This window comes from Rhipicephalus sanguineus, chromosome 1 (assembly GCF_013339695.2).
Source record: "Rhipicephalus sanguineus isolate Rsan-2018 chromosome 1, BIME_Rsan_1.4, whole genome shotgun sequence".
Classification (NCBI taxonomy): domain Eukaryota; kingdom Metazoa; phylum Arthropoda; class Arachnida; order Ixodida; family Ixodidae; genus Rhipicephalus; species Rhipicephalus sanguineus.
In genome coordinates, this window is record NC_051176.1 from 245761081 (window position 1) to 245774924 (window position 13844).

Consider the following 13844-nt stretch of genomic DNA (forward strand, 5'->3'; position numbering starts at 1 on the left):
CTGCGGAACTTGCTGCTCTGCGTAGCGCACTTAGAGTAATTTATGACCAACCACCCAAGAAATGGAGCGTGTTCACGGACTCCAAGGCAGCTTTACAGTGCCTGATATACGCCTTACGCCGTGGACCTCACGAGCAACTCGTGTTGGAAATTAGAGAGCTGCTTCATCACCTCTTCGTGCAAGGACACGACATCACCTTTCAGTGGCTTCCAAGTCACTGCGGCACATTGGGCAACGAGCATGCCGACGCTGCTGCTCGAACTGCACACGAAGACGGCGTACAAGAATCCATCCCGTTATCAAGAACGGATGCTGCGATGAAAATCCGAGAGATTGCCAATGAAGAAATAAAAGCCTTGTGGAACACACCAAGTTTACAGCACACACGACTGCATAGACTGGACCCGTGTCGTCGACTTCGGCCTCCGTCCGGACTCTCTCGACTCGAGGCAACGGTGCTTTGTCGACTGTGGCTTGGTGTTGCTTTCACCAAATCTTTTGCCTTCCGAATCGGCATGGCAGAGAGTGCTACTTGCAGCCAGTGTGACAGCGAAGAAACGATAGACCACGTTCTTTGTCGCTGCCCTCGCTACAGCTCGCACAGACTGTCGCTAGCTGCTGTGTTGGCCCGCCTTGACGACAGACCCCTGTCGGAACAGGCAGTGCTGGAATGCCGACCCGAACTGTCTGCACAGCGAAAATCATTTAAGGCCTTACTGAACTTTTTGCGTGCCAGTGGCCTATTGAATAGGCTGTAGCACTCCCGCTCTACAGCTTCCTTTTGTTTATACCTTTTTTTTATCGCGCTCCTGCTCTTCTCTCCGCTGTCCTTTCCACCTTTCTTTCCCTTTCCCCCTCCCCTTAGTGTAGGGTAGCAAACCGGATGCTACAATTCTGGTTAACCTCCCTGCCTTTCTCTCGTTTTATTATCTCTCTCTCTCTCTTCTGCTTACTACAGATGCCCGCGAAATAAAAAAAAAATATACCACTTGTCATGCCCGCTTGCGCGCCGTGATTGCAGTGCTTCCTAACGTTCCGCGTACCCGCGCGCGGTTCATGACAGTGATGAGACGATGCAGCGGTTACGCTTGTGCCGCAAGCAACAGGTGCGTCATATCGCACAGCCACCACCACCATCGCCGCTGCCACGTCGCCTTTTAAGCGGCAGCACACCGGGCCGAATGCTATGGTCGAATGCTATATATATATATATATATATATATATATATATATATAATATATATATATATATATATATATATATATATATATATAAACCAACGGCCACTTCGCCTGTTGGATTATTAAGATACCGAATTTCCCAGATGAGAAACATTTTACTGACACGATAACAGCTCGATGCGAACAAGGTTGCAGGTACCTTGATTATAGTCCATGCTATAGCACACAAGTTAAAGAACCGAAACAAATGGGGGCTGCGACAGGGTTAATACCCGCGAACGGTTAGTATATTCATTGAATGTTGTCTCGGCGGCATCCTGTAAGAAAACACGTGCTTTGATCACTTGAAAAAGCGCTCGACAAACTTACACTCGACGAAACAGCTCCATCTCTGTAAGTGCATGGGCAGCATTTATTTCACAAGTGAAGCAACGCGGAGTAACAGTTCTTTCAAAAATTTCTCGCCCAACGACAGCACACACTACATGATAGAATATTATGTACAACAGAAATAATTACATTATAACGTAACGAAAAAAAAAAAAGATACGGAAAATAAACTTATTTCCAGGTATTCCACTGTAGACGGATGTGTACTTTCGTCTCAGAGCAGGAGCGAACAAAGTATGCACAAAGGTAATAAATTAACGCAGAATCAGGGTGACCGAGCCCGAGCACCACAGAAGTCAAAGGCGCCGACAGGTCAGCCGGGACAACTCGTGGCGGCACTCAGCTAAAACCGGACCACAGACACTGCGGTGTTCAAAACGAAAAAATGGACGGTGACTGCGACTGCTGTACAAACGGTGCGTGCACGCCCGGTTCCGTTGCTGGTTCAGTCCGCACATATTGAAAAGCGCGCACGCGCACGTGATGGGTGATCATGGTCTCGCACATCTCGATCTAGGACTAGAGCGCACCGTCGCCAACCGATGCGGCCACGTGGTGGGTTCCGGCCACTGGCATGCGTCCATAGGCGCAGTAGTGCGGCAGAGCTCGCGTGGCAGCGCACGTGCACCTCTGACTGATGCGACACCGGGACGGGAAAGGCGCTAGGTCAGCGTCGTGGTTGCCAGGCGCGCCGAGTACAAGAACCTCGGCGTTTTCCGCAAGCTTCCCAGAAGCGGTGATATCGTCTTGGGCTGCTCATGTGTTTGTTGGTGGTTGGCAACATTAGGGCGAAGTTCAGGATGGATAAGACACGCCGGGCTGAAAGAAAAAAAGAGAACGCTGACCTGGGTGTTCAGGCATCCACTACACGCGCATAACAGTGACGCGCGGCACAATCGCGAAAAAGAAGTCTTTATGAGAGACGGCTCCCGTCTTTAGAAGACGGGAGCTCACAGAGACGTCATGTTGCAGCCGACGGCGTCCAGCCTGCTGGCGCGACTGAGCTGGCGGAGAGTGACGTACTGATTACGCGGCGGTGGAATTGGGGAACCCGGCTGTTGTTGCTGCTGGCCCACCACGACGGCAGCAGAGCGTTCCGTGGACTCCACACGCCGGGCCAGCGACGAGATGGAGTGGAGGCGGCCACGGTCGCCGATGGCGGTCAGCTCGAGCGAGTCGGTGCCCTCTACCTGGACGCTGGCTGGAGGCAGGTCCAGACAAGGGGAGATGAGCTTGGTGTCGTTAGCCAGGATCTCGACGATTTCGCACGCCGTGGGCCTCTGCGACGGGTTGCGTGCCCAGCAGCGCAGTAGAAGCGCCTCCCTGCGTGTACAAGCCGCGCAACAGTGCGCGGATTAAGCGTCTGTCCGGCGCACACAACGCTCACGATTCGTCCAGACTTCGGACGGCAGAAGCATACAAAAAATAGCAGCGGCGTGCTTTGCCTCAAATGTGCATGTAGCGTTTAGCAATAAAGGCGGGCGAATAATTAAGAAGCCTAGCGGAGGGAAGACCATCATACGAGACACTGTTTCAGCCTAGCTGGCTGTGCATGCCATATTGGCACGGGACGTTATAACTGAGTAATCGTATGGGTGGCAGCATGCCAAAATGCGCAAACGTTTATTCAAAGATATCGGCTTAAGCTTTCCTTAACCCGCTCACCCTTCTCGAAATTTTTAACTGCAATTATTTGCGAAAGCGTGCTCGAAAATAGCATGGCACTCAGCTTACAGCTCAGGCTTGCAGCCGTTGGGAACGGGCAGGGTGTTATATCCCTTGACGTACTCGAGGACCTGGTTGTTAGAGAGTCCCTGGTACGGGAAACTGGCGAAGGTGATGATCTCGTAGAGCAGCACACCATAGCTCCAGACGTCAGACATGGTAGTGAAGATGCCGTCGTTGAGGCTCTCGGGTGCCATCCACCGGACGGGAAGCATCCCACGCTTGTTGAAGCGGTAGTAGTCGGAGTCGTACATGGGACGGCACATGCCGAAATCGCCAATCTTGACAGTGCGACCAGCATTGACGAGGCAATTGCGGCAGGCCAAGTCGCGGTGTACGTACTTCAAGTCGGCAAGGTAGCTTAGCCCGCGCGCCACGTCCAACGCCATGGCCGTCAGGCAGCGGTCTGACACTTCTTCGGACTTGTGGCGCTCGCTCTCCTTAACCAAGTGTCGGCGGGCAAGCAGGTACGTCTTCAGGTCGCCGTACAGCATGAACTCCATTACCGTGTACACGGGCTCGCCCGTCGTGCACACGCCCAGTAGCCGCACGATGTTCTTGTGGTCGAAACGCTTCATCATCTCCGCCTCGCTCAGGAAGTCCAGCTGCGAGTAGCGCGCGGCTTTGCACTTTGCACGAAGCGATTTCCACAGCGTAACCAATCGCATCAGTTTTTTTTTTTTTTTTTTTTTGCGCAAGATGTCGACCAAGTGGCAATATACATGCAGAAAAAAAAAGCGCATTCAACAGGAGCATGCTGAAAACGGACGTTTTGAAAGGCGAATGTCGTACCTTCTCTTCGATGATGGCACCGACCTTGAGCGTCTTGACAGCCACGGCTTGCCAGCACTGGTCTGTCACCAGCGCTTCTCCACCGAACACAGTGCCGAAGGCGCCTTCACCTAACTTGCGGTTTATCACTATGTGGTCCCGAGGCATTTCCCACCCATCCAGGGACGGCAGGTGGTTCGACGTCAGCAGTCCCAGCTCTCGCATGCGCGCTTCTGTCTGCTTTACTTTTTCTTCGTACCTGGAACAACCGAGTAGTGAACGTCGGGACTCGGGAAATGACAAGAGCTTTCTAGATTATTACGGCTCATATTTAGGGGCAGTTATAATATAGCGATGAATTAAGGAGCCACCACTAAAGGTTTAGCGACACCAACCCTAAGACAAGGCTCAAAGGTTACTAAAGTAGTTACGCACGATACAGGGAAGCTAGTGAGCGCAATTCAAGATAATTCAACGCTCCCAGGGCGAATCAACAAGACCGAGAGCTATTGTAATTGTTTCCCTTATAGGGTGCTCCGAGGGGAGCACGTACAGCAGCTCTAACAAGCCCATATCCCAACCGAATGGGACGCAGTCGCACGAATAGGGCTCAGTGTAAGCGCGGCGAAGATCGAGTGCATACCTCCTCTTGAAGACGACGCAACCACCGATCATGAGCAACGCGAACAGACTCAGTCCGATGACGTTGGCTACGACGATGGCCAAGTCGCAACTGGTGTTGAGCAGACGGCGCAGCCCTTCGAGTGGGCACAGCACTGGGTCTTCTCCACCATCGCCTTGGTTTCGGCCGGCGGGCCAGTGGATGGCGCTCAGCGATCCCGAAGGCCCCAGAGCCAGCCGGTCACCCTCGTCACCAACGCCAGGGCTGTAGGTGCCCACGTGGTGCTGGCTGCCGTTCACCCACTGCCGGATGATGACGTCTGTCAGCCGACTCGACCGATAGAAGCGGACGTGGCCGGTCACGCCGTGGAAGTCAGTTGCGTTGATTAGCCGGATTAGTTCCCTGCGGGGATGCCCACAGGGCAACATTTAACTGGTAGGAACACCAGGTACAACATGGTCTAACTTTTTTTTTTAATGTTTCTGTTTTACTCTCGCTCTTGCCCCGCACATCACTTATGCTTGCTTGCCTTTTCCGCGTTACTGAGTAGCACAAGGCCCTGTACATGTTCCCTTACGCTACGCCGACAAAGGCAAATAAAAAGTGAGAGAGATAACTACGGCAAGAAATAAATAAATAATAATAATAATAATAATAATAATAATAATAATAATAATAATAATAATAATAATAATAATAATAATAATAATAATACTCGGACGAATTTCTTTTAGAATAGTAAGTTTTGCTATGTTGTAAGTATATAAGTTTTGCTTGAGGATCGACCATTTCTCTCTTTTTTTCTGTCTTTTTTTCTCTGTTTATTTCTACTTATTTTTCTCACTGTCTCTATTTCTTTCTCTTTCTTCCTCTTTCATCCCTTTCTATCTCTCGTTCTATTTCTCTTTCTTTCTCTTTCTGCATTTCCTTTCTCACCCCTTTGCTACACTGTACTATACAAGGCTATGCTCTGCTAGCGTGCCTGGATAGCCGAGTGGTTAGGACGCTCGCTTTCGGATCGAGGGTACGCGGGTCCGAATCCCGCCTCGTGAACATTTTTTCTTCGGCAAGAATTTCTCTTTCCCTTTCTTTCTTTCTGCCTCTCTTTCTGTCTGTGTCTTTCTCTGCACTCGTTCTCTCACCCATCAGTGTTATTACAGACCGCGCCGGAGAAATCGGCGCACGTGTTCTGGGAGCGAAGATGAAGAAAGGACGAAGAGGACGACAGCGGCGAGTAGCGGGACTTGCCCGGATTCTGTGGCACACACCAATTCATGAAGATGATAATTTTGGACACTTTACGCCGAGCTAGAACAGCTTCAGTGTTAAAACAGCAATGTTTATTTGCCTTGAACATAAGGGCGCGTTCTATATTGGACACCATGCATGGTATGGTACAGAAGGCTAAGTACGAACAAATACGACACGCGTCACTGATAAGCAGAGCAGCTTACGATTGACTGGACTCACTTAAATGTTGCGTCTTCGTGAATGGACGACGTGTAGCTGTGGTTCATCTTGAACAGCGCATCAACGGCCAGGGCGAACACCCACACCGCATCGTACGCGTAACCCCCATACTCGCTGTCTTCTTTGCCCTGGACGAAAGAGAAAGTGTCGATAAGTAACACTGATCTCGCTTTCTTTCTCTCTCTCTCTCACACACACACACGCACACGTCCCGAAGCCTGCTCCTATACATAACCGTCGTATCACCTCTACGCAGTTATCGTTAATATCCGGTGCTTCTGCGAATATAAGCAGTGCATTGTCAAGCTTAAGGAGGGGAAGAACTGCGTCTCATTTGGACTATGATCAGTGGAGAGTTCCGGATTCATTTCCAGAGCCTGGGACAGAATAACGCAGTAATTTTAGTAATGAGCTTCTCGCGTTTTTAGATGCCCGCTCGGAGCCCGGTCTGTACCTTAGCACCAACATCACCGGATCGACACAGTGGATGGCATGCAAACTGTTACACGTCATCCAATGTGCATGTCATCCAACATTGTGTTGCGCACAATTTGTGCGCTGCAGTCCAAACTTATGGTCAACTCATACCTGCAATTGCTGAAAGTGTGCCAAAGCCACCACTTGCGTTCCGTGCCGATGGACGCGTGTGATGGTGCCGAGGCCATTACACAATCCATTACGCTGACTCAATGCGCGCTAAGAAAGTCAGCGTAGCAGTATAGATGGCGCCGTGTTCCTACCTGACCTAGAGCAATCTGCCTGTACGTCGCCTTCCAGGAAGCGACGGTCTTGTTGTCTTGCATGGTGGCGTTGTCGTCAGCATACGCCTTTGGGTGCAGGCTCATGTAACCGTCGATGGCCACTTTCATCTCACCAACAGTGCAGTTCACGCTTTCGTTGAAGTGTTGGTTGTAGTACTCGGTGTTATACCACTCCCGATGGCGCTGCTCTTGCTGGCTCAGCCACGTCGGCAAAAACCACTGGTAACCGTCTCTTCCCGTCATGCCCTGCAAAATGGAAGACAGGTGCTAAAACAAGTATGCTCCTACTGCTCAGGCGATCAGCATGCGACACCAGCTGAACCTAACAAACTACTGAACACGTCAAGTTCTTTTATTCTCGTTATGACGCCCAGCGCCTCATTATGCTTACAGCATTAAAACGACCTGACCCAATGGTGTTTAGACGCCAAGATCCTTTTGCCATGGCGGTGCGCGCCGGTGGTGAAGAAAGCAACGAAGGCATAGTGCTCTGCTACTGTTTGTAGACTTGCATAGTGTGCACCTTGATGTGCACACTTTCCTTTTATGCTTCTCCTCACCTCTTCATCTCTTTTCCCCAGTGCAGGGTAGCAAACCGGACGTGCGTCTGGTTAACCTTACCGTCTCTTCTTGCTTCTCTCTCTCGTGTAAACAAAAGCAATATGCATAGTGCATAGTCATTAAAATTGAGAATATGCGTTACAAAAGATCAACCTCCCACTCCCCCCCCCCTTTTTTTTTCCTCACAATTAAAAAAAATGCCCCCACCTCCCCGAAGGGGATCGTGAGGAAATGCGAATGCATTTCTTGCGCCGAGAGTTCACGGCGTAGTAATTTTAATGGCGTAAAGCTGGACAAATCGACGCGCTCAAGTGTCTCCCTTTTGGGCGCCTCTTTCAACGAACGTTTCCTACGTGCGTTCGTAATCACCTCAGGGATGTTGCCACCGCCTTCAATGCAGCACAAACGCGTTTAGAACGCGCTGTTTTCAGGCTGTGCCAAGGCAGCACAAACGCGTTTCAAACGCACTGCATTGAGGCGGTGGCGCAGGGAGGAGAGAGAGCGAACGGCGAGAGAAGGAGCGGCAAAACACTGCACCTGCCCTCTCCTACACACTCTCCACACACGCGGGAGCTCGGATGCGAGCGCCCTCACACGCCAGAGCGCGCTCCTCCTCTCCACTCACTCTCCGCTACTCCGCCCGCACCACCTGCTCCGGTCGCTAGGGGCGAGGATAAGCGCGCGCGCCCGCAGCTGTTGCTATGGGAGTGAGAGTGAAGAGGCGCGCGGACAACGCCGGATGCCTCACATAGGCCGACTAAGAAATGCATTCGCATTTAAAAAAAGAATTTAAGACAAGGACACACAGTCGTGCTGTGACACATTAACGAAACATCATCTCTTTTAGAGGCCTGTGAAGGTTACACGCTTAAATTGGGGCCGATCGATGCAAGGATATTTCACTGAGTGGAAGGCTAGAGAGACAGACGTATACACATAGTTTTGTTGCTGCAGATGCGTTTAGGTCTGTCGGATAATTGTCGCGGGCGTTACATTAGTTAGAAGTGCCAGTCGAGAACAGAACGCAGATCTAAAGGTGTGGCAATAAAGGGGCACTTCAAATCATTAGTGCCCGACCGAGTGCAACATGCAAGACAAAGTAAGGTCATATTAGAGGCAACAACTTGTTGTGGTTGTCCCACGGCTCGTCCCCGAGGCACACAGCAGCCAACAGGGAGCTGCGCGCACTGGGAGTTGCCGCGTACCTGCCTGTAGGCCTCGCACATGATGGCGCGGGCGGCATCTTCGTCGAAGCCACCGATGATGATGCGCGCATTGCGCGATTTTAGGTCAGCCAGATACTGGGACATGTCTTGAGACCTGTGCGTTCCATTGTGCGTGCCGTGGTCGTGGGGAAACTTGCGGTTGGTAACGAAGTTGAGGCCCAGCTTTTGCATGTCATCGTGCAACAGGTTCAAGTACTCGCTGTACTTGTGGCCATCCTCGGTGAGCGCTGCCAGGCGCCGCCACTCCAGAGCCTGCAGCAACTTTAGGTACACAAACCTGCGCACAGCATGAGGATGCTGTCTGATGACACGGTAGGTACAGGACCTCGCGGGAGCAGTAAGCGCGAACTGTGAATGCTTCCTGCATAAGTTACCTCCATGCTCCTAACTTTTCCTCGCACTTGCTGCCCGCCGGAAGAGTTAAAGCATTTACTTTCCCAGTATGAACCCTTCCTGGAGAAAGAACGTTAAACGCGTGCCGCGACGGCAACTTTACGTATACATCGAATGTAATGCGCGGCCCGGAGTTTCACCACCGAGAGCACTGAAGGTTTCTTTTTTATCTGATATTATAAAGTCATTAGTGGGACTAATGTCCTCAAGGCGCAGGTCATGCACGCAGGCACTCTTATTTCAAGCAACGCGAGCAACGGTCGAACATGGAGATCGAACTGATAAATACTCCTATCACACCCTGACGCTTTCTTTTTGCCACAGCCAGTTAACCGTTAAACATCGATGTCCTGCAAAATGTTATTTAGGTGAGCGCTGTCGCATCTCCGGTCATAAGCTGAGCGCGTATACATGAAACATGACACATTATGGGGAGGACTAAAGTGAGACCCGCCTGAACCTTCGGCAGCTTAAATGAAGCAATGTGAGTACCGCGAGTAATAGCAATGCGAGTATGCGCAAGCGCGTTTGCCGGCTACAGAAGGTTGAGAAACCAAGTTCGGCGACAGGCGCCTATAGCGATAGTTGAATTTACGCGGCTGCTACGCGGCACGGCCGCAGCCACGCGGGGTACTCGCTTGCAGACGACTCACGTACCTGTAGATATGGTTCTCAGGAATGGTGCGGAAGAAGTAGGGGTACTTTTCGCGCTTGGAGAAGAGGGCCCCTTCGGCGCTGTAGCTAATGATAGGCGTGTTGTAGTGCTGCGCCACGCCCACGATCGGCTCTAGGGGTCTCGGTGCAGGCAGGCCCTGAAATGAGCATGGATGTTATGACCGTGCAAAGATGAGAGCCTAACATAGGAATCATGTCATACTTGCTGTGAAACGGAAGGAAGGAAACAGAAAAAGGAGAAGGCAGGGAGGTTAACCAGAAACACGTCCGGTTGGCTACCCTACACTGGGGGGTCGGGGAAGGGGAATAGAAAGACGAGAAATAGAGAGAAGGAAATAGAGAAAAAAAAAGAGGGAGAGAGAAGAGATGCAGTGCATTCACTACAGCGTGCGGGATTGCACCACAAGTCAGAGGCGTTCGCATAAGCCCGTCGTTCTCAAAAAACACAAGAGTGCTTTCACTGCTTTGTGGGCCGTCGAGAGATGTGGACGGTGCTGTAGTAGCACCTGCACGGAAATTGGCCGATCATCCAGTCGCCGCAGTGCGTTCGACAGTACTTGTCTCTCCGAGGAAAAACGAGGGCAGTGGCACAGCAGGTGTTCGATGTCTTCTTCGGTGCCGCAAACATCACACGCCGCGCTGTCCGTCATTCCGATTAACGTTGTATATGCCTTCGTAAAAGCAACTCCCAACCAAAGGCGATAGAGAAGCGAAGCTTCGCGTCGATGAAGGCCGGATGGAGGTTGGAGTTGCAGTGAAGGGTTCAGTTGATGTAGTCTGGTATGTCTGATGCTTGGTGCGTTCCACTCAGTAAGTGTGAGACTGCGGGCCAGTTGTCGAATCTGCCTTGCAGCGTCTGTCCTTGAAAGCGGAATTGGGACAATGTTTGCTTCCTGATGTGATGCGCGAGCAGCGTGATCGGCGGAATCATTTCCACTGATTCCACAGTGGCCAGGTAACCACTGGAAGTCCATATCGTGGCCTTTTTGAATTATGTGGTGGTGAAGTTTTACGGTTTCATATGTCAACTGTTCGTGGCATCCTCGTCGGAGAACTGAGCGCAGGCACTGTAAAGCCGGTTTTGAATCAGAAAACACAGCCGATTTACTTGGTCTTTCAGATCAATAAATTCTAGTGCGCTGCGCAGAGCCGCGAGTTCTGCCGCCGTAGATGTCGTCGCATGTGAAGTTTTAAGACGCAGAGTTATCCTTGTGATGGTATAACCACCGCACCACCAGAACTGGACGACGTAGTCGAGCCATCTGTATAGATGTGGACGTGGTTACCGTAGTTTTCGTATAGTAGGAGTAGGCTCAATTGTTTCAGTGCATGTGTCGGTAGGTCTGACTTCTTCCGCACTCCCGGAACCGTTAGGTGAACTCGTGGGCGGCTCAAGCACCACGGAGGGAACACTGGCTTTGACGCAGGTGCGTACCCCGCAGTAAATGACGAGCGATGTTTGCCGACAGTGGCACTATATGTCGTGCGGGGCCTTTCAGCAGCGAGGCTCGCCAGATGGTGGGAAGGGGTCCTGGCATAATGCCTGAGGTACGTACGCATTGTCTCGGTGATAATGTGTGTCGTGATTGAGTAGTCTTGCGCGATGGCAATGGTTTCAGCCGTTGACGCGCTGCGGGGTAACCCAAGGCATATCTTAAGAGCTTGGGCTTGAATGCTCTGAATCACGCGCAGGTTAGACCGGCAAGACTGTGAAACGGTAAGTGCAAAAAATCAAGCATGAGTGATCTATGCTATAAGACGTGTGCCCAAAGAATACACCATCTCCCGCTAAAGGGGACCATGAGCCGATGCGAAGCTGGAGCACTTGCACGATCGCGTTCCGTCGTCGTTCGTTGGGCATGCTACGACCTCGCGTTGTGGAACGCGAAGAGGGACGCTACGCGCGTCGTATCTTCCATCTAGCCTCGCCGTTAATTCTCACAGGGCGAGCGGGGAACGCGGTCGACAGGCGGGCGAGAGGGGGGCAGCGTAAGAGAGGAGAGAGAAGGGGAGGGGACGCGCATGCGCTCGAGCTCGAGCTCGAGCAGGAGAGAATTTCAGCATGTCTAGCCCGCGTTTCAGAGGAAGAGTGGAAAGGGGGAGGGGAGATGGGAAGTGGAGAGGGGTATGGGAGACCGGAAGTGGAGAGGGGAAGGGGAGAGCGAAAGGGGAGAGGGGGAGTGGAGAGGAGGTGTGTGGGGAGGGTATACGCATGCGCAGTAAGGGTGGTCACGCCGCACACCACCACCACCGGATTGAGCTCCGCCTTAAGATACTTCGCATCTAAAAGGAAGTCTCTAATGTTACAGCGGAGAAACACAAATCTGTGCTTGTAGTCATGAAACAGAGTATGCTAAAATGCCGTTGTGTCTGCAGATTGGGGAGATGTTCAGGAGCATTGGACAGTCTTCATTCTGTAGGCTGCCACAGCGTACTGCATAAGATCCTCGTGTTAAGAGCTTAGGTGTTAACTTTGAGCAGAACCTGCATTTTCCACATTACAACGGCGCCGAATACATTAACTCTTGCACACAGTCAACAAAACTGTTCTTGTGCTTGGTTAAGTATGCTCGTTGCGTGCGCGTGTCAGAACTGACCTTAGCGCATAAACGAATTAACTTGCGCGGTGCAGAAGAAAACGCTAAGGCCCAAGCGCTAAGCCTAAGTGCGGTTTATCCATCTGACTGCCAGACGATACGTCGGGAAGATAGGCGGACGTATCAACGATAGACTAAGAAAGCATAACAACAACGTAAAAAGATGCTATCCGTGGAAATATTGTCTTTCTTTGTCGACAGCGTGGATGTACGCCTACGTTTCTGCAATGTGAAGCAGTGCATAGACACCCCGAGAAGTGCAGCAGGTAGAGGTTTGAGATTAACCGTTGAAATGTTGTTTGCGTCAGCATCCCGTCTCCTAAGTTGTCCTAGAACAAAATTGTTTTTCTTGCTATTGCATTGTAACAAGAATGCGCTGAGCGTAAATAATTTTTCTTTTCCGTTCGTCCTTCGTGTGTTCCCTTTCACGACCTTGTTGATACTGGCTTAGCTCTCTGTACAAAAGGCTCAGAAATATAACACGTAGTTGTTAGCCAGCGTAGTGTGTCTGTGTGGTTGTTCCCGTGCGCTCCGTCTTATAGCGCTGTTTCTGTGACAGTGCAGTGTTTGCGTGTGCGTGTGTGTGTGTGTGTGTGTGTGTGTGCGTGTGCGTGCATGATCCTTCCCTTGTGTCCCGTTTTAAAGCGCTGTTTTTTTTTCTTTCATAATGAACCAACTAGTCCTTCAGTCAGTCCCCAGTGAGCAAGTTATGCCCTGCCCCAGCCACCATGAAATTTACCAGTCATGCACACCCACAATGTCCTACAAGTGAGGTTTTCTGCAAGCATGGCTTACCTAGGATGCCGATCAAGCTCTTGTAGGTGGAATTGGTGACGTAGTTGATGTATCGCTTCATGACCACGTCCTGAGCACACTGACCGTCCCCTTCGAGGATCTCAAGTTTGAAGTCCTTGAGGATATTCTCGTTTCGATTAATGCTGTCTATGGCCATGCGTGCCGCTGCATCAGAAACACAAATGAAGCAGACATGTAGTGCGTGTGACGTGGGCACGCATTTCCACTGGAAACAAGGGCGAATGTCGATGATGCCCGCACAAAGAGACCACCAGCATGCACAAAGCACAATCATATAGTTGGATACGTTTGCCCACAGTCGTTATGGGCCCACACCCCAGTCGTTTTGATGTTCGCCGCTGTCCGCCGGCGACTGCCGCAGGAATTTCGAAGTGATGTGCAAGAATTTGGCAAGCTTCGCGCAAAGTGAAAAAGAAAGCGAATGTTCTTGGTTTGCAACATTTACAGGTGAAACACAATGACGGCAGCCCATGAAAGGCGCTAGGGTATACGCCCGGCCTCTGTGTCAAGGCTGGACTGATCAATTGCGCTTAGCATGAAGCCAGAGGCAAAAAACGAGAGAAAAAAAAAATGCGGCAGATCCCACGCACTGTGGGAATCGATGTAATGCGAAGCAGCCAGCAAAGAGCTGCATACATCGCCTTGTTTGTCTTTG

General features: G+C 51.1%; 1 protein-coding gene across 1 annotated transcript in view; it reads right to left on the reverse strand.

The window, feature by feature from the left end:
• Positions 1-1581: 1581 nt before the first annotated feature.
• Positions 1582-13844, reverse strand: part of LOC119376094 (uncharacterized) — a 114122-nt gene continuing 101859 nt past the window's right edge. Inside the window, 11 exon segments of the mRNA XM_049410904.1 lie at positions 1582-2391; positions 2596-2895; positions 3307-3902; positions 4090-4327; positions 4712-5092; positions 6161-6288; positions 6901-7167; positions 8688-8985; positions 9759-9892; positions 9894-9913; positions 13169-13333. Of these exon segments, the coding sequence (XP_049266861.1) occupies positions 2235-2391; positions 2596-2895; positions 3307-3902; positions 4090-4327; positions 4712-5092; positions 6161-6288; positions 6901-7167; positions 8688-8985; positions 9759-9892; positions 9894-9913; positions 13169-13333 (2684 nt within the window). The 3' untranslated portion in view covers positions 1582-2234.